The following is a 27,978-nucleotide window of genomic DNA, read 5'->3' on the forward strand; positions in this document are numbered from 1 at the left end:
AAAAACACCTTGTTTTAGTAAGGAACATTAGAACCTTTGTCTGTTCTTTATTGCTCTTAAAATTTCTGTTCCAGTGACAATGGCTGGAGGTGAGCAGGAATGTCCATAAAAGACAATAAGCAAAATATATCTGGATCTACAATTTAAGAAAGCAGGAGACCGATATCTCAGATTTGTAGAAATGTCTGTAGTCCTAGAGTAGCTGGATAACCACTGGCTATTATAATCCAAATGGATGAAAGGACGTTGTTTGATCTCCTTTCAGTACGGTCAAGGAGACAGGAAAAATCTTCAATGGGGACAAGGGTAGAAATAAAAAACACATTCTTTTTGTAAGGAAGGGTAGAACTTTGCTGGGTCTTTATTGCTCTCACCACTTTGATTCCTGTGACACTGGCTGGAGGGAAGCAGAAATTTTCATACTAGGGACTCAGACAACAAAATAAATCTGGAGATACACTTAAAATAAGCAGACCCATGTCTCAGGTTTGTAGCAATTGTTGCAGTCCTACAGTAGCTAGATAACCACTGGCTGCTGCGGTCTAAATGAAAGGGTGATTTCTATTCTGCTTCCAGCCTAGTTTCCAATAACTGATCACAGACTTCCCCAAATTTTTTTGGTTATAGATTATTGCAGGACCTGGTCTATAGGATTTTAAGTTGGTCTACATTTGTTGCAATGGTCAACATATCACATATGACCTATCGCAAATCTACGGATTGCCAGTGCATAAGAGTTACCAGCCTTACTGATAAAGTGACTTAATAGGTAGAACAGCTTATTACAATACACAGTAAATATCTGTTTTAATATCTGAATTCATGGATATCATGTGTTCCACAAAAGGTTCACTGTGTAAGTATGGAAGAACATCAAAGAGGCTCCTATGTTTGCTCCACTAACAAGTAAATGTTGTCCTATAATTTAAAGTAAAATGTGTGTACACACAGAACACTTTTATGCACTCCAAATCCTTAAAGCTGGATTAACGCCACTTTTGTTGGCTTTAGCGCCTGTTGCGTGGACATGCTGTGATTGTAGTCAACTGAGGCTAGTGGAAACCATGCATTTTGGTTTTTCTTTGCTTTAGGGCTGTGTTGATCAATGCAGCCCAAGGCATGTGGTGCGATTGGGCCCTCAAATAAATAAATCCTATACATGGAAAAGCCTCTCATGGATACTACATCATAAGTGTTTATAGTATATCGCATGCAGTCTCATTGGGAATACAGGTAGGTGTTCTGTCCCCAGCTGAAAGATATAAAAAAAACAAGAGGACATGAAAGTCTGCAGTATAAAAAACCTGTAAGGAGCTACATTTTAAATGATTTAGAGTGCATATGTTAAGATACTCTCAAAGTTCATCCCGAATACGTTTATCTGTAGTCTTGATGTTCAAGTCCAGTTTATCAATTTTTCCTCCCAAACGATCAATTGTATCATCTTGTTCATCAATCTCAGACTGTAACCCCATGGCCAGGTTTTTCAACCGACCTAAACCAAGAGACATGTCATCTGGAATAGAGATGCAATTAGGTTACTTAATATGTGGGTGTTCAACACCTTTCTTTACTTAGGCAAGTCTTACTTAGGTCATTATTAAGTGAGAAGAGTGAACTGACACAAATTTTCTCAAACATTTTGTTTGGGTTTTTGGCTCAGTCCCAAATATTCCAAAAAGGTATACATTTTTTATATCACTAATTTATTTTTGAAATGCTAATAAAGTGTAAGGACAATACAGAATCACATTAGTGCAAAAGAAACAACTTACCTAAATTATCATCAACTTTCTTATGGTAGTCTTGAAGAAATTGGTTTTTGTGTGTATATCCAGAACTTGCTGCACCCACATTACTGCTAGAATCTACAAGAAAAGGAAAAATGTACATTTATGATAAAAAAAATAAGTTTAGTGAATCAAATCTAGGAAAGAAAGTTTTAGACTATCTTGTTTTCTGTAGATGTGCTGTACTAGGTTAGCAATGTGGTTGCTGTAAACACAAAGCACTCCCGACAACGGCGATGGGACTAAAAAACGGCGCATCCCTTAGTAAAAGCACCACACAAACACTTTACACAGTCAGGCCCACATTTAACCCTTTGATTGCACCAGATGTTAACCCCTTCCCAGCCAGTGTCATTAGTACAGTGTCAGTGTATATTATTTGCACTGTCACCGATGGGTCAGTGGCAGTTAGCCAGTTCCCATAGAGGTGTTGGTTAGTGTCAGACTTCCAGACGCAGTTCCGCTATAAAAGTCACCAATTACCGCTGCCATTACTAGTAAAAAAAATTATAATCATTAGATAGATAGCTATAGTATCTCACAAAAGTAAGTACACCTCACAGATTTTTGTACATTTTTTAGTATATCTTTTCACGTGACAACACTGAAGAAATTACACTTGCTACAATGTAAGGTAGTGAGCTTGTATAATAGTGTAAATTTACTGTTTAAAATCTCTATTTCACAGAATATCTGAACTACGTGAAAGATGATGTTGATGCAGCGAGAATCGTGATCCATCTCCTAAGCAAAAAAAATAAACACTTACTTGCTTTTGAATGTGCATATATTTCTTTAGAACTTTTTTTTTTGTTTACAGTTTTTCAGTTGGCTTCCTGGTTTCTGGCCTAGGCTAAAATGATGGCATACATCCCAGGGGTCTTCATGGGCATTTTTTACTTATTTATTTGTTTTTAATTTCATTTGGAGGAGGGGGTTTTCTCAGCTAAGCACACCCTCCTGCTTGCATGCCTGACCTAAGGGCACATCGATTCCTGAAAGTTAAAATTACATAAAACATCTGCCCTTGCTTACTAAAGCATGGAGACAGATGATTGGGTGAGTTAAAATGCATTTCTTTAAGGTACTTCTATAGCGTAGTCAATTTACGCAGTGCTTCACATATATATTGCTTATTCACATCAGTCCCTGCCCTCAAGGAACTTACAATCTAAGGTCGCCAACTCATTGAATAGTGTTTTAGGTTTGTGGTGCTCAGATACATGTCACAATCTAGCCTGCAGATTTCTGTTTGTGAAATTCTTACCTTCTTACTGCAGTGTTGTTCTAGATCTATGACTCAATTTCACATGTGTTGCTTGGCCTCTCTGTTCACCTTTCGGCGTCACCTGCTCCACTGTGGATTTATATCCTTCTCCCTTCTATTTCTTCCTGAGTCATCTCCCTGTTTTCTTCCCTATATACTGTATACACATGATCAGCGGTGCGCTCCTTGCCTGAGCGAGTTCACAGTTCTCAGAGCTCCTGTTCGCCTTATTACTGGTCTATCCTGTGCCTGCCCACCCGTGTACAGACCTGACTTTGTTTTATTCTCTACTTGTTTGCTGCCTGTCCTGACCTCAGTTTGACTCGAGGATTTCCTGTTGTCTCCTTCCGTTTTCTACTCTGCACACGCAAGTGTTCTCTGCATCCTCAGCTGGGCGTACCTGTGGGCCATGACCTGGTTTCAGCTTACTGCAAGTTCATCCCCACCATCAGGGGCTCTGCTGAAGAATCAGGCTGGGGCTTAGACTTTGCTCTCTGGGGAACCCCGTGTTGGTGATCCACAAGGGCTCGCTACCTCAGAAGCTTGACAATACAGTTAAGTTCTGCTTTAAGACACATCCAACACAAAGCAGGACATTATTAGGTTTACAAAACAGTTCAAGCTATAGCAGGGGTCAGTAACAAACAGTGAGATTGGCCTGAAACGAATGATCAGGTGGATGTTGCGAGTACTTTTCACTTTTAATATCTTATATATTTTAGTAATGTTATTGTCTGTTTTGTAAAAAATTTTCTTTAAAGACTTGCAGATTTTTTTTCATTTAAAGGATATTTTAAAATTGTTAAAAGTACAGCTAAAGATTGTTTCTCCTATGGATCACAGGAGTGCAGTTCGTTTTGCACTCATGAGAGCAAAAAGCGGGCTGAAGTCTGCCCACTGCTGACATCACAGGAGTCGGTCCAGGCTCCGCATCATTATGACCACGGAGTCGGGATCCTCTAGATCCCTGGAACAATATCGGGCTCATACTCTCAGCGAGCTGCTGAGAGCCTCAGCCGGCCACCCCCGTGATCAGCGGTGTGCAATCGCTCAGTTTTCAGTATAGACGTGCGGGCGGACTTCTCTTTTAAGTTGAATCTCTAAAATGCGCTAAAGAAAAAAAAAGAAAAAAAATACTGCCTCTCTGAAAACAGCTACAATAATTTAAACTGCATTACATTCCTGTGTGCAATTGCAGCAAGTGTCAGACATTTCTAAAAGTTTAGAATTGCTACAACAGATTCTGTAAAGGGTGTGCATTTCCTTTTAAACAAGTGGTGGTGGCGGCTACAGTTTGGTGTGTAAAGGGATAACTGCAGAGTTAATGGATCCCAGTGATGATCACTTATAGCGGTCTGTTGGTGATACAATTGTTGTCCAGTGAGTTAGAAAAAATCTCTGCGCAGACTGAGGCTGGGAGCGCAATTATAACATTATGACAGCAACAGTGGAATTTGAGACTGCTCCATCACATTCTAAGGTTTCTTACTGGACGAAAAAAAAATAAAAAAAATCACATCAGTCTTGTTTTGTAACATACCCAATGTGTCACGTTTCAGGAGGTTTGGATGAGTGGCTTGATATCTGTCCTCTTGCTCTTTGCTGCTTGAAATTGCTTCTTGTAATCTAGAAAAAAAATTAAAATAATAAAATAAAGTCAGCTTTAAATACTGAATTGTTCATTTTTCATTATATAGACCTGATCTAGAAAGGGGGGGGGGGGGGGGGGTTGGGTTGATATACACAGTAGATATCACCCTGCCAAGCAATAGAATAGGTGGTAATACCATATTCATATCGCAGAGCGTCCTCTTTACTATCACTACTGTATGATGGCCAACAGTATGGGCTTGACTTACTAAAACTGGTGAGTGCAAAATCTGGTGCAGCGCTGCATTGAAACCAATCAACTTCTAGGTTTTTTTTTTTTTGTCAAAACTTAACTAAACCAAGCCGAAATGAGAAGCCGATTGGCTTCCACGCACAGCTGCACCAAATTTTTTGCACTCTCCAGTTTTAGTAAATCAACCCCAATGTCACTCCGCATGATGAAATATGCAAAACCGGCTAGGTGGTTTTTATACATCGGTTTGGTAGCTGAATGGAGTGCAGCACATCTAGCAATATTCATAAAAGTTGGGGACTGCTTTGCTTTGTCTCCCATTAACCACCTTTTCATTCTCTGCATTGTCTATGACCTTGGTACCCAACAAGCTGACTGCATGCTGCATGTGGCCTGCTATCACTTAGATTGTGGTCCATTGTGCTCCAGGTATCTGCTGGGCCTCTGCTCCTGCTTTAAAATGCAAGCTGAATGCCAATTTCAAAGTATTTAAACATGCCTGCAATACTCCATAAGCAAGCAACTAGACCCTTGATACCCAAGAAGTAGCCCACCAACACTTATTTTGCAGCCTGCTGTGCTACAGACTATTATAAGGTTTGGAGCACAGTGGGCTGCATGCCAAGTGACAGGGGCTTTGGCAGGATCCTACTATTGACTTTGACACAGGAGCATTGTGTGGGTACATTGGCTGCTACTCTAACAGTGAGCTGGGGTGTACATCAAAATAAAAAGCACCGCAAGACACACACTGCACAAGTAACCATGCACTGTAAAGCACAATTAAGATAACAAAAACAGCAGCACAACCACATAGTGTAGCATTAAATCAAATTAAATGGCCCTGGGTTGAACATCGATTGCAGTTCCAGTGATTGGAAAGCGAGAGCCCTCTCTGGTCTTCTAGCTGCAGTTCCTAGTTTTAGCAATGTTTAGCAGTGTGGGCTATTCTACGCAAACCTTTTTGACAGCGTTGGTAGTTGGTACACATCATCAGTATAGTCATTTACCAATCTTTTTCCACAATTTTTCATCCCTTTATTTTTCACTTGGTACTTTTTACCCATTTTGAGCCTGGTTTATCAGTTCTGAGCACTGTAGTTTGCCGGGCTTGCAAGCTCATTCACGCACAGTTCAAGGTTTTACCATGCGTTGATACAACACAAATGAATGAAAACTAAACTATTGTATGCCCCTCTTAACATGTCTGGAGGTGCAGTTGAAGCCCCCTATCGTCAACAAAGCTAAAAAAAAAAAAAAACACTAATCTAAGAAATCAGAAAAAAGGCAGCAAATACCTGGTGATCCTGCCGGTCCCTTTTATGGAAGAATGTTTTCCTGTTTCTAACTGACCATGCTAGGTACAGAAGCAAATCCATTTTTCAGCATGGTCAGTTTGCATCTTTTCTTCCTCCTTTTGAGCTACAGCATGTTCTGCTAACTGAAGACACGTTAATGCAGCCACTGACACTGGCTGGAATTATAGCCCAAGGATGCCCAAAATGTCTCCATGGAGTGAAAAAAATTATTGGGAGCTAAGATGTCAACAGAACCAAATTACCTAGGACCAGTTCACATCTATGGTTTCCAGTGGCTACGTTTGCTTGGGAACAGCAGCTCATTCATTTGAATGGGCTGCTATATCTCCCGGAAAAACAGGTAGAGTCTGTAAACTTTTCCCAAAAGTGCATTTGCAGGGAAACCGCATAGTGCAGTGCCCAGTGCGTGGGGCTGCCAGTAGGATTAATAAAATAAAAATAAAATAAAACTCATCTTCTAAGCAACAGCACATTTTTCTCTGCCGATGTGGGAAGGCATGCGCTTACATGCCTTCCCGCACCCGCTCAGATGTGAAGCTAGCCTTATTGAGGTTTTTGTCCCCGGTTCCTGGAGCTTAGAGAAAAAGGAACCAATCACTAATAAAAGTGATAAAATAAAAAAGGTATTTACAGTTGTAATTTATGCATAGTAGGCAAAACGTTTAGGAACAGTGTAAGGTCTGATATGATGATTTATTACCGAATTATGACTTTACAAAATACTTTATTCAAGCGCAAATTCCTAAATGCATAGCCAATTGAAAAGCCAGACCAATACCAGATTAACTTTGGTTGGCAGCCATCGGTAACTGCACTTAGAATATTGGTATTTACAGTGTAAAGAAACTTTCAGTTATGGCAGGATCATATTTTAAAAATATATGATTAGAAAAGGTGTTAAACGACAGGCAAACAGACGAAAGAAAAAGTGATTTACTTGTTGCTAGCCTTGTAATCATATGCTCCATTTTGTGGCTGTGTCTCAGCAGGTTTGGCTCTGAAATAGTTGGTGAAACCGCTGAAAATGCTTTTTATGCTACTAATATGCCTCTGACTGATCTTCATATCTTGTTCCATTTTATCCACCATTTTTTCTGTGCGTTTTAAGGCCTCTCCCTGACGCATTAGTTCCTGAACATAGAAACAAAAAAATTAAAATAAGAACTTAAAATTTATCCTGTAATGTCAAAAGTCAAGTTGAAATATTTGTAAATCTGTAGCTTTCATCCTGCGACAAAGGATGCAATAATCAGACCCTGTCTTCCAATTGCGCTCCTGTTGCGCCCCCCCATAAAACCAAGACTACTGATAAATACTACAAGTGGCCATTTCAACATACATTAGAAAGGCACAGTGCACTGTTGTCGCCGTTCAGAAACTTGCCCATTCACCAATCCCCCCTACTGAACAGGACTGAAAAAAATAAAATAAAATTAGGTATTTAAAGAAAAATAAATGTCAGAAAAAGACCCCAAAAAGATGCAAACCAATGGTAGGCTGACAGATGCTGTGGCTGTACATACGAAAGTGCACATCCCGGGTGCAAACTGGGCCGCTTATACATTTCTATATGCATGTCATCGCTCAGATCCGCTGTTTCACGTGAACAATTATGGTGTTGGTCATTTGATTTGTAAAGGCTTCTGGCCGTGGCTGTATGCAAAGATCTGTGGCTCCAGGCTTCTGGGCACAGAAATGTGCTATGCCTTGATGTCACATGGCACTTTGTAGCCATGTAAATAAGGCTTAAAAAAAAAAACACTCCCACCCCCCACACACACACACAAACTGCAGTGCACAAACACACTAAAGGCCCCTTCACATGAGTGAGCACATGTTGTGGTGAACATAACCCATGTGTGCTGTTCAAACACTGCAGAGCTTCGTTAGAATGCCCAGCAGTGCTTGATTTTTCATTTTAACTAACTCTGTTCAACTATATTTAAGGCAGCGCATTGCACCAAACTGCCTTTGCATGGCAATGTGCTGCATTGCAATACAACGTATACCTGAATTATTTTATTGCAATGCACACCAATGCAGCACATATACGTGTCATTGTGGATTGGGCTTTACCAGAACACATAGGTAGGAAGCCCACCTTCATATTTTTTGCATATGTTCCTGATTTATAGCTTTTGCATACCTGTGATTTTTCACAGTTTTGCAAAAAGAAAGAATTACAAATTTACAAATATTTATTTAACTCAATACAGTTTTTTAGCTTTTATATTTATGAGGAATTTTGTAAGTTTGTAAATGGCAATAATGATTTATTTAGTGCATTTTTAATTGAAAATATTATTGCTTTTGATAAACATTTTCACAATTATAACACCTACATAACCATTATCACACCTACATAACCAGTAGCACCATCTGCTAAAGTGGAACTTTAAGCTCCAAAATGTAAATGTGTGGACAGGCAGGATTTTTAATGCAGAAGAGACATGCTTTGTCTTTTCTGCAATAAAGCCAATTACCTATCTGGCGGCCACTGTAAAGTGGTGGTGTAGTGTAGTGGTGTAGTGGGTAGCACTCTCACCTAGCAGTAAAAAGGGTCGCTGGTTTGTATCCCAATCACGACACTACCTGCCTTGTATCCCAATCACGACACTACCTGCCTTGGGTTTGCCTGCGTGAGTTTCCTCCTACACTCCAAAGACATGCTGGTAGGTTAATTGGCTTCTGTCCAAAATTAATTGGCCCTAGTATATGACTGAGTTGGGGACCTTGGATTGTGGGCTCTTTGAGGGTAGGGACCGATGTGAGTGTGCGATGTATGTGTGGAGTGCTGTGTAAATTGACAGCACTATATGGGTACCATAAATAAATAACTAGAAAAGTCTACAATTTCTTGGGAAATTGTGTGAAGCGTTCTTGCCTCCACTTACTGGAGTGGGCGGAGTAACTGGGTGGAGTGGCTGGAGTAACTGTGAAAAGTGTTAAAAATCTTAATATTTTAAAAAGTATAAATAGTAGTAAAAGTTGAATTCCCATCATTAGCTGAAAGAGCTGAACATTTTTTTTTTATATATTTTTTTTTTCATGGGGTGGTCATAATGTTTTGACTGATCATGGGGGGGGGTCGTAATGTTTTGGCTGATCATGGGGTTCTCAGCTTTTGTCACCTCCCACTCTAGTTTTAAACATTTCGGCATTCATTTCTATGGGACAAATTTTGCTGCAAAAACGACGATATTTCATGAACCATTTGGCGAAACGTTCCACAAAGTAATAGCACACCAATCGGGAACAATCTGCACTTTTTGGTATATTACTGTAGTGTAAAAACTGTGGGAGGAGATAGGGTGGTAAATTTGGCTATAATAATTATATATGTGAGATAACATTAAGTGGTCTTGCTATGCAAGAACACATAATAATAATAATAATAATAATAATAGATGAGCGTCTATTAATGAGGTGCAATGAATAGGGATAGAGATGGGGACAATTGCAGAAACGCACCCACTGTCTCTTAGGTTGAGCTGGACGGACTGGTGTCTTTATTCAACCTTACTGCACCTTAAGATGCACAATGCTGAAACTGACAGAACGTCCGCGCCTGTGCGGGAGTGACGTCATTTCAGCCAGGCCAAGGACTGCAGCTGGCGATCAAGACCCAGAAGCCAGCTGCCCAGAAGGTGTCAGCGGCTGGCAGTGAGTTCTGGGGATGGGGCATCGCTGGATTCAAGGCGAGTACAGTGCATGTTTTAATTCTACCATTCCTTTGCTTTCAGGAAATGTATGATTTGCAGGTTATTTTACAAACGCTGAAAGCTGTAAAGTGGAAACTGGTCAGGCCACCTGTGGATAAAAGTGGACCACAGAGGCTGGCAATGAATGAGTTAATGGCTGGCTGCTCCACTTCGAAAAGTTTTTCCTCTGCTCTATAGGACTGTTAGAAAAGTTTTAAATGTTTATTGTGTGACTATTAAAAAAAAAGAAAAACCCTGAGACTGATTTTTAAGATGGCTTCTAAGCATATGTTGAATTAACTTCTTTTTGTCTTTATCTAACAAGCTTAACCATATATGGTAGAACAAGACTGTACAGGAAACACTAATTAGCCAAATAAAGTACCATTTTGTACCAGGCACGCCATCTGTGTTTCCTCAGCCAATAGAAGCGTTAAAGCTATATTATTGTAGATATTAGCAGGGGGGTGTACACCTCTGTGCGTTTCTTACTGCATCTTTAGCCTTGTAAGCATCATCCTTGTGTGTGACACATCTGAACTAAATTGTCTGCTTTTCAATGAAAAAATATTGGCTGCGCTAAACCAATGACACACAAAATAGGTGAATAAGTGCTAACTCGCATACACATTGAGTTGCAACGGCCATCTGGAGTTTGACTGACCACAGGAGAAGAATAATCCTAACAAGGACAACAGATAGTAATTACGTAGATTTTCCCTTACTTCCTGTTCTGTCTGATGACCACAATATTTTTAGATATATGATGCTGTCACGACATGTAAATATTTCTGTACTTAAGAGTACTTTAGCAATCTGATTTTCTTTCTTAATTTGGTCCCCCACACGATATCTAGTGTAAAAATCAAAACATAATATAACTGAATATATAGTTCTCACAACTAGAGAATTTTATTTGAACTGTAATTCCCTTTTAACAACTTTTTTTCCCCATATTTCATTATAAAACAACGATATTGTGCCAGTGAACCCCAATGATCTCACCTCAGCAGTTTCTGTCCCAACCTTCTCTGATTCATACACGAGGGATAGTGACCTATTACTACTGTCCACTGTTTTCTGTGCTCTATACATCGCTTCTTGCTGCAGAGATCTGTGTCCGTCCGATTCTCCCCTTCTCCGCTCTGCGGGGTCTTCATTCCAGCTTACAGGCTTTAAATCTTCATCTTCGTCAAATGGGTTATAGCTCTTAGACATGATGGTGAATTTGAGTTATCAGTCTTTTAAACTGCAGGATTACATAAAAGGTTATTGTTTTTTTTTACTGCAACTCTCAAAGGACACCCAAACAGTCATACAAAAAGACAATGACGATTTTCTCTAATAACTGCTCTCCCATTCACTTGTTTGTAAGGCTGGGTTCACACCGCTGCGGGGGGAGAACCGGATGTGATTCGCACAGCAAATCACATCCGATCTCCGTAGCGCTGCGAGTTCAGCCATACAGATAGTATGGCTGAACTCGCAGCGGTCCCGCAGCAAACTCGCACGGGACCCTTTTTTGGGTCCGCAACGGAATCGGATCGCATGGGGGTTCACACCATGCGATCCGATTCCTGTGCGAGTCGGCAGATCGCACTGCGATATGCCGACGGATCTGGGGGTGTCATTAACATAACATTGACACCCCCAGCCGTCCGCATAGGGCAGTGTGAACTGCCGGCGGGAGGTATGCGATGCGGGAAAACGCCGCGGATTCGCGGCGTTCCCGCATCGCAGCAATGTGAACCTAGCCTAAAGGTGAAATCAGAATAAATAATTGGATAAATATTTGCCAAAATAAATTATCTTGTTTATTAGGCTGGGTTCACACTGCTGCGGGGGGGGGAGATCCGGATGTGATTCGCACCGCACTGCAGTGCAAATCACATCGGATCTCTGTAGCGATGCGAGTTCAGCCATACAGATAGTATGGCTGAATTCGCATCGCTCCCGCAGCAAACTCGCACGGGACCCTTTTTTTGGTCCGCAGCAGAATCGGATCGCATGGGTGTTCACACCATGCGATCCGATTCCTGTGCGAGTGTGCAGATCGCACCGCGATATGCGGACGGATCTGGGGGTGTCATTAAGATTTCATTGACACTCCCAGCATTCCGCATAGGGCAGTGTGAACTGCCGGCGGGAGTCATGCGATGCGGGAAAACGCCGCGGATTTGCGGCGTTCCCGCATCGCTATAGTGTGAACCCAGCCTTATTGTAGTTTGCCATAGATGGGCAGATCTCTTACTGATGCAGATGAGCAGTGATAGGGCTGCAACTAACGATTATTTTTATAATCGATTAGTTGGCCGATTATTGTTTTGATTAATCGGTTAATAACCTTAAAAAAAAAAAAGTGTGTCAAATTGACGTTCATTTTCAACCACAGTGACAGGAAAATTTGGAAATCATAGAAAACTTCTTAGTCAAAAGGAATTCTCAGACGGTGTTTGTGGTTTTCGTTCAGAAATTACATTCATTTTAAAAACAGAATGTAAAAAACAAGTGAAAATTTCAAACAAAATTCTTTCATTCAGCGAATGTACAAAGATTTTTCGTCTGAATATTCTCATCTGAAAATTGATCGGTGTGGCCAGCACAAGGCTCGGTATACACCTATGCAGTTTGCTTTTGATCTGTTTCTGCCGTGCTTTTTGCAGTACGTTTAGATTTTTGCGCATGTGATTTTAATGCAATTCGCATTTTTGCATTTTTTTGGGCAGATTAAAAAACACAAATTGCTGTAAAAACGCATTACATGCTTTTTCTGCAGCTTCTCCATTGAAGTATGTTGAACCAATAAAGCACCATTTTGCGTTGAAAGTCCCTGACCCTTTCAGATGTGAACGTGTCTCATAGGAAACCATGTAAATGAACTGTAGTGCATTTCTGCAAAAAGCACCAATAAACACATAGCTGTGAACCAGGTCTAAGACGTTTAGTAACATAATGGGGTTAAAAAAAAATAAAATGAGCCCTTTATAGTAGAAAAAAAAAGCAGATAATCACTACTGTAGGGGTTTATTTTTTTACTGTAGAACAAGTAATATTTTTACAGTAGCCATTATCGATTAGTTGTCGATTAATCGATTAGTTGTTTCAGTCCTAAGTGAGATATGTAGTAGAAGAGACCCTGGCCAGAATGTTTTCCTTTGTGGTACTGGGAAGAACTGTGCAGTTAAAGGATAAGTTCTCCTTTGGGAACATGTTACATGTTCCACCTGATTTTAGGTTGTAACATGTCCCTATGGCAGCAGTATGGGAAGAAGAATTTTTTTTTGTTTTTCACTTTTTTTGGAAATTAACATACTGGTATTGAGGGGGTTAACATAGCTCGGTATTGGTGCACTAGATATCTTATTGTACAAGTCATACACTGAGGAAAGAGGAGGTTAAAGTGGTAATAAACCAAAAATGTAATAGAATGTAGCTTACCATTTATTAGCTTTTTTTTTTTTTTTTTTTTTTATTTTTTTTTTTTTCGGTATTTTCCCCTTTTGGTGTTCTAGCCAGTAACACAACTGTATTAAAGTGTCCCACGCTGGATAAAGGAGCACGGAGACACCTTTGGAGAGCAGCATTGTCAACTGTTTTTTTTTTTTTTTTTTTGGGATAAAGGTTTTACATAAATAAAAGCAGATACCATATTTATCGGGGTATATCACGCACATTCATTTTAAGAGGGAAGTTTCAGGAAAAAAATTATTAAATTTTAAATAAGGAACTTTGAAGCAAAATAGGTCAGTGCAGATCTGAAGCCTCACCATTGCCATCAATGCAGCCTTATCAATGCCCATCTGCAGCCTCACAAGTGCCATCAATGCAGCCTCACCATTTCCATCAATGCAGCAGCCTCACCATTGCCATGAGTGCAGCCTGATCGAGCGCCAACAGATTACAATCTCCTATGATAGACAGAACAGCGATCCAATGGCAGCCTGGGAGACGGAACTTCCTATCACAGAGGCCGCCAAGTAAACAGGAGATTCTCACTGTATGTAATCTGACGGCGCTCATCCCGCCCCTCTCCCTGTCCCCTCCGAGGCAGCAAAAATGTATTATTGTATAGGCGTAGAACACGCACACGCTATTTGCACCTGATTTTTATTGCGAAAAGGCGAGAGAGTGTTTTATACACCAATAAATACAGTAATTGATAGCACTCCTGTCAGTATTAAATGTTTTGTTTAAAACCTCTAACTGCTACATCTGGAGGACAGCTTGTCCTATTAAAAAAAAAAAAAAAAAAAAATCAACAGATTGCTGTGTGAAATGTGAAAATAAAGGAAAGAAAATGAATGCAGCCACCACCTGTAAGAAATGGTAAACTGCAATGTAATCTGTGTTTGGGCTTAATACGACTTTAAGGGCTCTTTCACATTGGGGCATTGGTGGTATTTTTAGTGGTGCTTTTTGGAACTGAAATCAATGGGCACAAATGGTTTACAAACCAATGGGCAGCACCGCTACAGCAGCACTTTTAACCCTTTTTCGGCCACTAACGAGGGTTAAAAGCACCGCTGCCAATTTGTTTTTCAGATTCTTCTGAAGCACAGATCATGTTTTTTCTCATTAGTAGAAAGCAGGAGTGGATCTGACATCACACACTGCAGAGCTAGATCACAGAGCTCTGTGAAATCTGATAGCCAACTGAAGGGAAGAGACACGCCCCCTTGAACAGGCTCACAGAGAAAAAAAAAAAAAAAAAAACAGTCTATGTATGCTGGATGGGGGTGGCCCGTCTCCCGGGAGGCTAAGGTTTAAGCTTAAAGGACTCTCAGTGATTCATGCAAACAGCAGAGGGATCAGAAAGGAACCACTAGGCTGGTACACACTATAGTGGGATGTGTTTGTTCACTTGTCTAAGGTTTACAACCACTTTAAAAGGCAGAGTTCCACCCAAAAGAGGAGCTTCCACTCATTTTTCTCCCCCCCTCCCCTCCGGTGCAACATTTCGTTGGGGAGGGGATACCTGTCTTTGACAGGTACCCTGTCCCCACTACCGGGAGACCCGGCCGTGGCAAATTATGTCAGCAGCTCGACTCCCTCTTCCTTCCCCCGCCACCGGGCCAGTAGGAGAGCGCAGCAGTGCCTCACATGGTACAGTAGGGACCTGGGGTGAAGCCGTAATGCTTCACTCCTGGGTTCCGCTACCATCAATGGCAGCAGCAGCACCCAACAGCTGATGGAAATATCAGCTGCGGTGCCAACATCGCTGGACTCCAGGGCAGGTAAGTGTCCCATTATTAAAAGTTAGCAGCTGCAGTATGTGTAGCTGCTGGCTTTTAATTTTTGCAGAGGTAGGCGGACCTCCACTTTAAATGTGTTAAATGTTAAACTTGCCACTCTGGAAAGCACAGGGAGCTCAGCAAACACCTATTCACCCATCCTCCCTGCAGTGAATAAATCTGGAATCAACACGTATTAGGCAATGTCTGTATTTAGCGCCATCATTTCCTGGCTGCTGTGGTCAGGGATGATCAAGGAGAGCTTTATCAGGGTCAATATGTGACATTAGTGGATTAATAGACCCTTGAAGTCTCCTTTAAGATTACCTTCTACCAGCAATAGGTGGCTATTGGTCCCCTGTGTGATCGCAATAAAGAAAAAATAAATTAAAATAGCAAATAAAATCAAAAACTTTAAATCAAAACTAAAGACATGCATACATACTCTAGTTCTAATGGTCTGGCGCAATTGAGGTCACTCCCTGGCATCTTCTCAGGTTCTTGCTTGACGCACACATTAAATGTTAATAGCACTCCACACGCATCTAGGAAACGTGCAGGCGATGCGTCACCAAGATGCATGGTGCCATGTACAGTTGTGTGAAAAAGTATTTGCCCCTTTCTGATTTTTTTTTTGCATATTTGTAACACGTAAATGACTCAGATCAAACAAATTTTATTATTACACAAAGATAACCCGATTCAATACAAAATGCAGTTTTTAAATGAGGGTTCATTTATTAAGGCAAAAAAGCTGTCCAAACCTGCCTGGCTTTATGTTAAAAAGTAATTGCCCCCTAAACCTAATAACTGGTTGTGCCACCCTTGGTGGCAACAACTGCAATCAAGCGTCTTTCACATTGCTGTGGAGAAATTTTGGCCCACTCTTCTTTGCAGAATTGTTTCAATTCAGCCATATTGGAGGGTTTTCCAGCATGAACTGCCTGTATAAGGTCATGATGCAGCATCTTAATTGGATTTAAGTCCGGGCTTTGACTAGGCCCCTCCAAAACCTAAATTTTGCATTTGGAGGTGGACTTGCTGTTGTGTTTCAGATCATTTTCCTGCTGCATAACCCAAGTGCGCTTGAGGTCACGAACTGATGGCCGGACATTCTGCTTTAGGATTTTCTGGTAGAGCTCAGAATTCATGGTTCCATCAGTTATGGTAAGTCGTCCAGGTCCTGAAGCTGCAAAGCAGCCCTAGATCATCACGCTACCACCACCATGTCTGACTGTTGGTATGATGCTCTTGTTATAAAATGCTGTGATCATTTTATGCCAGATATAATAGGACGCACACCTTCCAAAACGTAACATTTTTGTCTCATCAGTCTACAGAATATTTGCCTAAAAGTCTTGGGGATAATCAAGATGTTTTTTGGTAAATGTGAGATGAGCATTTGTGTGCTTTTTGGTCAGCAGTGGCTTTGACCTTGGAATTCTCCCCAGGATGCCATTTTTGCCCAGTCTTTCTTATTGTTGAATCATGAACACTGATCTTACCTGAGGATAGTGAGGCCGACAGTTTTAGATGTTGTTCTGGGTTCTTTTATGACCTCCTGGATGAGTCGTCGTCGTGCTCTTGGAGTCATTTTGGTTAGCCGGCCACTGCTAGGCAGAAGTTTTCTCCATTTGTGGATAATGGCTTCACCATGGTTTGCTGGCGTCCCAAAGCCTTGGAAAATGGCTTTGTAATCCTCTCCAGACTGATACATGTCAATGACTTTGTTTCTCATGTGTTCTTGAATTTATTTAGACCACTGCATGATGTGTTGCTTTTTGTGATCTATTAGCATGCTTCACTTTGTCAGACAGCTTCTATTTAAGTGATTTTTTGATTCAATGGGTCTGGCAGTAATCAGGCCTGGGTATGGCAAGTGAAATTTAACTCAACGTTCCAAAAAATTGTGGTTAATCACAGTTCATTTATGATGCAGCATGGGAGGGGGCAATTACTTTTTCACATATGGCCAGGCAGGTTTGAACAGCTTTTTTCCCTTAATAAAGGAAATAATAATTAAAAAACTGCATCTTTCATTTACTCGGGTTATCTTTGTATAATATTAAAATTTGTTTGATGATCTGAATCATTTAAGTGTGAAAAATATACAAAAAATAAAAAATCAGGATGGGGGAAAATACTTTTTCACAGCACTGTAGTTTGTTGCGACCAATTTGAAGATTCACATCTGCCTTAATTTTTGCGCATTTCTTTGTGTTTGGAAGCCTATTAAAATAAATTGTGTGGCAGGAACATGCAAAAATGCATGCGTGCATTGTGAACTGGCCCTTAAAGTGGAATTAGACCCATTGATTTACCTATTTTCCAAAACTAGGCATACTGTGATTAATAGCTGTCACAGTTGCTAATGATCTGAACTAAACAGTCAAACAACTGGGGTCTAGAGGTCGACCGATATATCGGCCGATATTTGCAGTTTTTTAAATAATCGGCATCGGCCGATTGTAATAGAAGTCAGTGTAAGTTGCCATAGAAACGTCTTCCTCCTCTCTGGGCAGGCTGCCAAGAAAAGAACAGAAAGATACAATGTTTACACTTGAATGAATGAAGTCATCTCAGTGTGTAGAAGTTCTCAGTTTAACCATTTAAAGACTAAATCTTTTCTGACACTTGTTGCTTACAAGTAAAAATCCTGTATTTTCTGCCAGAAAATCACAAATCCCAAAAATTATATATATTTTTTTAGCAGAGATCCTAGGGAATAAAATAGCGGTTGTTGCAATATTTTATGTCACACGGCATTTGCACAGGAGGTCTTTCAAATGCATTTTTGTGGGGAAAAAAATACACTATTTAAAAAATAAAAATAAAATAAAAACAGTAAAGTTAGCCCATTTTTTTTTTTTCGTCCAAAAGTTTTGACTACCTGTTTTTATTTAATATATAGGTTTTTTTTTTTTTTATCTAAATCATACATACAAGTAAACTGATTGGAGGTTTGTTTTGTTTAATAAATGTTTAAATGTAAGAAATTTTCTATATCACGTATGAAGGCCGCTTTCACACTGGAGCGGGCAGGCGTTGATGGTAAAACACAAGTTTTAGCGGCTCTTTACCATCATTTTAGCGGTGCTATTTGGCTGCTAGTGGGGCACATATAACCCAGCTAGCGGCCGAGGAAGAGGTTAAATGCGCCCATGAAGCACTGCTGCCAAATCGCATTGCATGCGCTTCGGCAGTGGTGCCCATTCATATCAATGGGCAGGAGTGGTGGAGGCGCGGTATACACCACTCCAAACGTGCTGCTTGCAGGACTTTTTTTTTTAAGATCCTGCCAGAGCATCGCCTCAGTGTGAAAGCACTCTGTCTTTCACGCTGACTGCAGGGGAGCCATTTTGCAGGCACTTTACAGGCGCTATTTTTAGCCCAAAAGCGCCTGAAAAACGCCCCAGTGGGAAAGGTGTGTTAGATCAAGGGGGATTAAAAAAATAAATAAATAAAAAAGGAAAAAAATAAATAAAATCGGCCTAACATATCGGCCCAAAAAAAAATCGGCATCATATATCGGCTATCGGCCGCCATGATTTCTAAATATCGGCATCGGCCAGAGAAAAACCCATATCGGTCGACCTCTACTGGGGTCATTACTGATCACATGTGCAGCAGCAGGGCAACTGCAGATTATACAGAGGCCAAGATGGCAGCTTCCTTGGCTGTAAGGGAAAGGAAGGTTTAGTTCTGTTAAAACAGAACTAAAGCTTCTAGCTAATAGCTCTAGCTAATAGCTTTAAACTCCCCTCTCCCCCGTGTACCCATACATGCAGTTAACTCTACATTGATGACCTTTAAAGTGGTTGTAAACCTCAGACATGAAATATGAACAAATCATATTCTTGTATAGTCTGTACTTGTCCTCTACTACCTGCAAATTTTCATGGCGCTAAGAAAAAAGGTGACAGGAAGAAAGCTCCAGCACAAAGCCTGTGATTGACGGCTTCAGCTCTGTTCCTGTGTGAAGGGGTTGTGTCCCATCCCTCTAATTAGTTGTCAGAGTTCTCCTCACCGAGCTCTGCAGAGTGTAACTTCATCTCTCTGTCCCTTCTGAAATCTCAGACAAGCTGTATGAAAATTCAGCACTTTGAATGGATGTAGGGAAAATAGGTCTGCAGATAGAAAGGTATAAATCATGTAGGAGGATTTGTTTAATCTCTGTGTATCACCTGAGACCAGTCACTTCCTTCCTTTATGTAAGGGTCTACAACTACTTTAAAGCATCACCTATGGACAATTTACTGAAAATTTGTCACTATGCAAAATTGAGGCTCAACATTGGGCATTTACTCAATGCAACCTATCCTTTTATATTTTTAACCCTTTGCAACAGTGCTATAGATGAATGATGGCTACAGTGCAGCCGTGCTTTATCGGGAGGCCGTCACACGTTTCTTGCGGTGCACACTGGCAGGGATCTTTGGACGCAGCTGTTCACAGATCATGGTAAAGAGTCAATCACAACGGCTCTTTACATGTGATCAGCTGTGTCCAATCACAGATGTAAACGGGATTTGCTGGTTATCTGCAATCCTCCCCTCACGCTGACAGTGCATGAGGGGAGGAGAGCCGGAAACTGGCAAATCCACACAGGGGATATTTGCACTAACAATCGGGGTCCTTATGATCAATGCAGCCCCAACAGTTCTGCCTATCATTGTCCCCCTCATCAGCGCCATACATCAGTGAAGGAGAAGAATTACCTATAACATTTTGTAAATAACAGAATTTTTTATTTTTTTTTAATGTTCAGCCTTTTTCATTTGTTTAGCAAAAAATAAACAGTAAATACCACCAAAAAAAGCTCAGTCTCAAGAAAATTATAAAAATGTAATTTGATTGAGTACAGCATAGCATGAGCGTGCAATTGTCATTCAAAGTGCGATAGCGCTGAAAATTGGCCTGGGCAGGAAGGCGGTGGGGGTGAAAGTGCCTGGCAGGCAAGTGGTTAAAAACAAGCTTGGCAAAATACTGTGCTTGTATGCACTAAAACTAACTTTCAGGAATGTTTACTGAAAATATGGGTTTGATAAAACGTCAACTGCTGATATTTTATTCTCCAGGGTCTCTACTTCTAAAAACGATATAGTGTGTGTGTGTATATATATATATATATATATGTATGTGTGTGTGTGTGTGTGTGTGTGTGTGTGTGTGTGTGTGTGTGTGTGTGTGTGTGTTCACTAAACTTCAGGCCTAAATTGTGTATTTGAATGTGTGTACAAAACAATAGAGAAAATGAAAGCATTCCAGAGACCCAGTCAGGATTGGATTCATGGATATTATACATGACCTAGAATAATACCAATAGAATGTCATGTGATCAGACTTTATAGTGTCAGCCTTTAGGGGGAGTCAGGGGTGTTTAGTGCCTGTCATACATGATGGCACAGCATTCCATACGAAGCCCTGTCATTTCTTCCCTCCCATTAGCTATGGGCTCTGTAATGGAACCCAGTAACAGGCAGCCCTCTGCCATATTGTCATTGTATATCTATGAACACAAATGAACAAGCGCTAACCCCTTCCAACAAATTCTTACCACTAAATTTCGCCGGAGAACACTGCCGTTCCTTCCCTTCCAGTCACACGGCTTCTAGAAAGCCCCTCCCTCCGCTCAGCTGACCCGAGTATCCAGATGTTACAACTTCCGCCCAAACTCTGACGTTTGCTTCTTTCTATACACACTTCCGCCCTCCCTCTACACTTAACCATTCAAAACTAGCAAGGGTATTGCTAAGTAACAGTGTTTTCCCCTGTCCACTAATCCCGTACACTGTGCCCGTACACTATACTGTGCTTGTTACTACGCGCCGCTAGTTTACTGGCGGACATTCCGTAGTCTGTCTATTCGTTGTCACCATAGTAACGCGGCAATTTCGTCAGGTTATGCTGCCGTCACTTCTGTAAGGGTCACGTGATGAAGTGCAGTGGGGACGTCACCTGACGGCTCCGGGAGGAAGATGGCGACCAAGGGGGGCGGCGGAGGCTCCCGGGGGTTTTATTTTAACACCGTACTGTCCCTGGCCCGCTCCCTGGCCGTGCAGAGGCCGGCGGCCCTGGATAAGGTGAGCCCGGGGGACACCAGCTGAGCTGTGGGTTCAGAGCCCCGCTGGGGGCGCATTACCTGTCAGAGGAAGTGAGGGGGGCTGGGACAGGGAATGACACCTGGGAGCGGGGACCGGTGTACACAGCACTGTACAGTCACTCCATCATATAGAGAAGTGATCAGCCCGCACATTTCTACTGGACAGGCAGTGCTACATACAGGCCACGTTCACCCCTTCCTGACCAGGCCAATTTTCACTGTTGTCACACTTTGAATGAAAATTGTGCAGCCATGCAACATAATACCCAAATGACGTTTTTATTGTCATTTTTTTACATATAGAGATTTCTTTTGGTGGTATTTAATCACCACTGGATTTAGTATTGTTGTGCTAAATAAACGAAAAAAGACAGATTTTTTTTCTCTTGGTTTCTGTTACAACATTTTATAAATAAGTAATTTCTCCTTCACTGATGAGGTAGCACTGATGGTTACTGATAGGCTGCATTGATGGGCACTGATGAAGAGGCACTAATATGCAGCACAGACAGGCATCACTGATGTGCACTGATTGTCAGCACAGACAGGCATCACTGATGAGGCTGCACTGATGAGGAGGCACTGAGGGGTATTACTGATGTGCACTGATTTGCAGCACTGACAGGCATCACTAATTGGCAGCACTGGTGGGCATCACTGAAGGGGCTGCGCTGATTTTCAGGGCACTAATTATCAGTGCAGATGTCCCCCACTGAGGAACGCCACCTATCAGCTCCCTCCTTTCCTCATGAGCTGCCAATGTAAGGAGAGGAATGCTGATAACTGGCCTTTCTTATTTACACTGCGATCAGATGTGATTGGACACAGCTGATCACATGGTAAAGAGCCTAAGTCATAGGCTCTTTACTGTGATCGGTGGTGCGCCGTGTCCACCGCAACACCAATCACGGCACTGCGCGTCCTAAGGGGAGCATACGATCGGCTCATTCTGAAGGATGTCATATGACATTAAGTCAGAGTGGGAAATCCACTGCCCGACTATCATTCTGCTATAGTCGGGGCAGGAAGGTGTTAAAACAGGAGTAGGAGCAAAGCTTGTTTTGGCCATGCTTCTCTTATGATTCACAGGACTGCACTTTTGCTTATCTGTGACCAAGGATCAACTGACAGTAGACTAAAGTCATATGATGTCACAGAGCCGCTCCAGGCTTTGGAAGGGTCCCAACTATATTGTTCCCTGATTGACAGCTGGCTCAGCCCCTCAGCACATGCCTGGGAGCCAAAGCCATCTGCTCCTTCTCCTTCTTCAGCCTTAGCAGTGAGTGCTAAAGGAGCAGAGATTTGTGACTGACCGTCCCCGCTCTTCACTCTGAGAAGACCAAGAACTGAGTGATCAGTCTTTATGTGATCGCTCGGTTCCTGGGCTTAGAGCCGGTGAGGGACAGTTGCAGCATCAGACCATTGCTGCAGCATAGGGGTGAGTATGTATGTTTGATGTTTTTGTTTTCTACACTGAGCAAAATTATAAACACAACACTGTTGGTGTTTGGCCAAAAAGAGCCTATTTCTCTCAAATATTGTTCACAAACCTGTCTAAATCTCTGTTGGTGAGCACTTCTCCTTTGCAGTGATAATCCATCCACCTGACAGGTGTGGTACAACAAGATGCTGATTAGAAAGCATTATTATTGCACAGATTTACCAAAACCATGTAGTGTAAGGGCCTGCCTGATTACATGCAAATTGAAACGCCTAAGGTTTGACCTCATATTAAATGGTTTTGGTAAATCTGAAGGGAAAAAATCAGCAGAAAATCTGATGATGTGTATGGGGCTTTAGGCTCGCCACAATAAAAGTCCACTCTAAAATGTGCCATTTTACTGTATTGGGGGGGGGGGGGGGGTACGTAAACCATCCAGTATCTGGTGGGACCACCATTTGCCTCACGCAGTGCAGCACATCTCCTTCGCATAGAGTTTATCAGGTTGTTGATTGTGGCCTGTGGAATGTTGGTCCATTCCTCTTCAATGGCTGTGCGAAGTTGCTGGATATTGGCAGGAACTGGAACATGCTGACGTATACGCCGATCCAGAGCATCCTAACCATGCTTAATGGGTGACATGTCCAGTGAGTATTTTGGCCATGCAAGAACTGGGATGTTTTCAGCTTCCAGGAATTGTGTACAGATCGATATAGCAAGTCACCATTGCCCTTGCACTGTGAGTGTGTGCCAGTAGGGAGGCCAGGCATATAGCATACATGGGGAGCTCAGATACAAGAGTGTGCAGAAATGAAGGCCAGGCATATAGCATACATGGGGAGCTCAGATACGAGAGTGTCCAGGAAGGGAGGCCAGCCATATAGCATATATATGGGGATCTCAGGTACGATAGTGTCCAGGAAGGGAGGGCAGATATATAGTATACATGGGGAGCTCAGATACAAGAGCTCCCCAGTCATATTTAGATGCAGGAAAGTGGGGAAAAAAAAAAAAAAAAAAAAAGAGGTGACATGTAAATAGGAAAAACTTTTTTTTTTTTCTTTATAGCTACCTTTTATTAACCACTAGAGATCCACGCTATAGCCGAATGACGGCTACAGCGCGGTCCTGCTTTGCCGAAACTACGTCTTATGACGTCGTCCCGTGCACGAGCAGCCTGAGGGGGCCCGCGCTCTGTGATCAGCGAGTCTATGAGACTCGCCTGATCACGGATCTGAGCAAGGGGTTGATCCTGACCCCTTGCCATGTGATGAGCTGTCAGCCAATGACAGCTGATCATGTGACACAACAGAGCCGGTAATCGGCTATTTTTCCTCAGCGCGAGGAGGAAAAAAAAGCCGGTCACCGGCGGCCGTGATCGGGACATCAGTCCCGATTACCCGATCACGGCCAGCTTATCAGTGCCCGCCTGCCCCCTGCCAGTGCCACCTAGATAATAAAAGGTGCCACCCATCAGTGCCACCTATCAGTGCCCATAATCTGCCTCAACAACAGTACTGCACCCCAGTGCCACATATCCGTGCCCATCAGTATCATCTACCAGTGCCCATCAGTGCCGCCCATCAGTGCTCAGCAGCGCCACCTATCAGAGCAACCTATCAGTGCCCATCAGTCCCATCTATCAGTGCCCCTTAGTGCCACCCATCCGTGCCATCTTATCTGTGCCTATTAGTGCCGCCTTAACTGTGCCTATCAGTGCCCACCAGTGCCACCTCATCAGCGCATTTCAATGAAGGAGAAAAATGACCTGTTTGCAAAATTTTATAACAAACTATGAAACATGATTTTTTTATTTTGTTGTTTGTTTAGCAAAAAATAAAACTCCCAGCTGTAATTAAATACCACCAAAAGAAAGCTCTATTTGTGGGAAAAAATGATAAAAATGTAATTTGGGTACAGTGTGATATGGCCGTGCAATTGTCGTTCAAAGGCTGGATGGGGGTTTAGGTGCCCAGTAAGCAAGTGGTTAATATTTGCTTATTTTGAAAGTTTGCCTTATCTTGGTTCCACCTCAGGCAGAAATGGAAAGGTGGGAATCACTGAAATGTGTAAAGTTTCTGTGTCTGAAGACTTCTCCACCTTGTGTAAGAGTGCATTTACACCATATTGAGAATGTGCTCAAAATAATGTGCTGTGTTTATGCGCTTTTTCACACTATACACATTAAGCAACCTATGCATTTCAGTGAACTGCCCTATGTGTGACAAATGTGTCAGAGTTGCTCACGCAGCTTTCTGTGTTGAGCTCTGTGCCTTTTTTAACCGTACCTTTTGACGCGTTTATTGCTTGTAGAAAAAACGTGAGTCTGCATGCAGCATTTGGGCTGCAATTAACAATTAATGCACCACAAGCGTGACACACTTTTGCAAACGTTTATGAAATACTCAGGTGTGTATGAGGCCTACTATTTGAGCTTCTTTTTTGGGAGTAACCAGACTTTACTAAACATGAGAGCAATTTTTAAAAAGTATAAGGCCTTGTGCACACCATATGTGCTTAAAAACGAATGGGAAAAAGTTCAACTTTGATTTGCGGAGAATATTTTGGGCTTGTTCACCATCTTGTGCAGAGATGTGAGTGTGTTTTTCCAACGTATGTCTCTCCAAGGACACACAAAAAATGTTGTTTTCTATGTGCCCTCTTCACACCACAGTGTTGGCGTTGAGTTTTCAGAACTCTGAATTTGAAATTCGAAACTTCAAATTCTGAAACTTGGTATCTGGAACTCAGGATTTGGACCTGGGAATTTAGAACTCGGATCACGCAATTTGTAAGTTGGAACTCGGAACTCGGAACATGGACTTTGGAATTTGGATCCTGGAACATGGAACTCTGATTTTGGGACCCAGAACTCAGAAGTTGGAACAGGGGCAAGTTTAGAGGATAAATAGTGAGTACCAAGTAGTGAGTAGGGAGAGACGATTAAACAGATGACGGCTCGGGGAATTCCAGCGGCGGTCGTCCCCCTTCTTCCCCTCCTCTGATTTCCTGCAATCAGGCTACATTGATGGGAGGTGGGCTGCAGATGGGCATTGATCAGGCTGCATTGAGGCTGCAGATGGGCATTGATCAGGCTGCATTGAGGCTGCAGATGGGCATTGATCAGGCTGCACTGAGGCTGCAGATGGGCATTGATCAGGCTGCACTGAGGCTGCAGATGGGCATTGATCAGGCTGCATTGATGGGAGATGGGCTTCTGATGGGCATTGATCAGGCTGCATTGATGGGAGCTGAGGTGAGGAGCTGAGGAGGCTGCAGATGGGCATTGATCAGGCTGCATTGATGGGAGATGGGCTTCTGATGGGCATTGATCAGGCTGCATTGATGGGAGCTGAGGTGAGGAGCTGAGGAGGCTGCAGATGGGCACTGACCCTTAGTTTAAGTTGTTTATTTAAAAAATGTTTTTTTTTCCTGAAACGTAGCTCTTAAAATGAAGGTGCGTGCTGTACGCCAATAAATACAGTATTTGATCCCCTATCAATCTGCAAGATTTCTGGCTTCCAGGTGCCTTCTATACAGGTAACAAGCTGAGATTAGGAGCACTCTTAAAGGGAGTGCTTTTAATCTCAACTTGTTACCTGTATAAAAGACACCTGTCTACAGAAGTGATCAATCAGATCCCAATTTCTTCACCATAGCAAAGACCAAAGAGCTGTCCAAGGATGTCGGGGACAAGATTATAGACCTACACAAAGCTGGAATGGGCTACAAGACCATCGCCAAGCAGCTTGGTGAGAGGGTGACAACAGTTGGTGCGATTATTCGCAAATGGAAGAAACATAAAATAACTATCAATCTCTCTCGGTCTGGGGCTCCATCCAAGATCTCACCCAGTTTCAACGATCATGAGAATGGTAAGGAATCGGCCCAGAACTACACGGGAGAATCTTGTAAATTATCTCAAGGCAGCTGGGACCTTAGTCACCAAGAAAACTATTGGCAACACGATATGCTGTGAAGGACTGAAATCCTGCAGCGCTCACAAGGCCCACCTGCTTAAGAAAGCACATGTACAGGCCTGTCTGGAGTTTGCTAATGAACATCTGAATGATTCAGAGGAGAACTGGGTGAAAGTTTTGTGGTCTGATGAGACCAAAACCAAGCTCAACTCAACTCGATGTGTTTGGAGGAGGAGGAATGCTGCCTATGACCCCAAGAACACCATCCCCACTGTCAAACATGGAGGTGGAAACCTTATGCTTTGGGTGTGTTCTTCTGCTTAGGGAACATGGACAACTTCACTGCATTAAAGGGATGATGGATGGGGCCATGTACCGTCAAATCTTGGGCGAGAACCTCTTTCCCTCAGCCAGGGCACTTAAAATGAGTTGTGGACGGGTATTCCAGCATGACAATGACCCAAAACACATGGCCAAAGCAACAAGGCAGTGGCTTAAGAAGAAGCACATTAAGGTCCTGGAGTCGCCTAGCCAGTCTCTAGACCTTAATCCCATAGAAAATATGTGAATGGAGCTGAAGGTATTCGAGTTACCAAATGTCAACCTCAAAACATTAATGACTTGGAGAGGATCTGCAAAGAGGAGTGGGACAGAATCCCTCCTGAGATGTGTGCAAACTTGGTGGCCAACTACAAGAAATGTCTGACCTCTGTGATTGCCAACAAGGGTTTTGCCACCAAGTACTAAGTCATGTTTTGCAAAGGGGTCAAATACTTATTTCACTCAATGCAAATCAGTTTATAACTTTTTTTTAAATGCATTTATCTGGATTTTTTTTTTTTTTTTTGCTATTATTCTGTCTTTCTCTTTTAAAATAAACCTACTATTTTAAATTCTAGACTAATCCGTTCTTTGTCAGTGGGCAAACGTACAAAATCGACAGGGGATTAAATACTTTTTTTTCCCTCGCTGTATATGCTTACATCAGTCGGGAAGTGATTAATGTAGAAGAGTATGTCCCTTCTGCATCAAAAATCCTGCCTGTTTTTATTTTTAGGTAAAGTTACACTTTAATTCACAAAGCTTTACCCAAGTGTAATCTTTATTTAGCCCCCATTCACATTGGTGCGATTTGACATGTGATTCAATTTGCAGCCTATTGCCGGCTTTGGACAGTTCCCAATCGGTGCGATGCCGGGCGAAGTCGGACTGAAATGCGGCTTGAGTTCAGATGATTTTCAAATCTAATAGGAATTACTTGAATATAACTGTCTCTTATTTTGAAAACAAGAATTCTTATTTTGTGTTAGAATTTTGAATATGTGCCTACCGTTTATGTAATGGATTAATATGTGTATAGCCT

At 42.0% G+C, this 27,978-nt stretch overlaps 2 protein-coding genes across 3 annotated transcripts in view; one reads left to right on the forward strand and one right to left on the reverse strand.

The window, feature by feature from the left end:
* Positions 1-31: 31 nt before the first annotated feature.
* On the reverse strand, positions 32-20,851 carry SNAP29 (synaptosome associated protein 29). Its single transcript, XM_077461624.1, has 6 exons — positions 20,709-20,851; positions 10,926-11,169; positions 7,157-7,350; positions 4,598-4,683; positions 1,776-1,868; positions 32-1,516 (listed from the first exon to the last, which is right to left on the reverse strand). Exons 2-6 carry the CDS (start codon positions 11,136-11,138, stop codon positions 1,356-1,358), a joined length of 747 nt encoding a protein of 248 aa, XP_077317750.1. The 5' UTR covers positions 11,139-11,169; positions 20,709-20,851; the 3' UTR covers positions 32-1,355.
* Positions 20,852-21,057: 206 nt separating this feature from the next.
* Positions 21,058-27,978, forward strand: part of PI4KA (phosphatidylinositol 4-kinase alpha) — a 193,216-nt gene continuing 186,295 nt past the window's right edge. For both annotated transcript variants that reach the window (XM_077461622.1, XM_077461623.1), the window contains exon 1: positions 21,058-21,234. In XM_077461622.1, the coding sequence (XP_077317748.1) occupies positions 21,130-21,234 (105 nt within the window). In that variant the 5' untranslated portion in view covers positions 21,058-21,129. The remainder of the gene's footprint in view (positions 21,235-27,978) is intronic.

This window comes from Lithobates pipiens, unplaced genomic scaffold (assembly GCF_037356315.1).
Source record: "Lithobates pipiens isolate NorthernLeopardFrog02 unplaced genomic scaffold, aLitPip1_a1.2 Scaffold_3, whole genome shotgun sequence".
Taxonomy (NCBI): domain Eukaryota; kingdom Metazoa; phylum Chordata; class Amphibia; order Anura; family Ranidae; genus Lithobates; species Lithobates pipiens.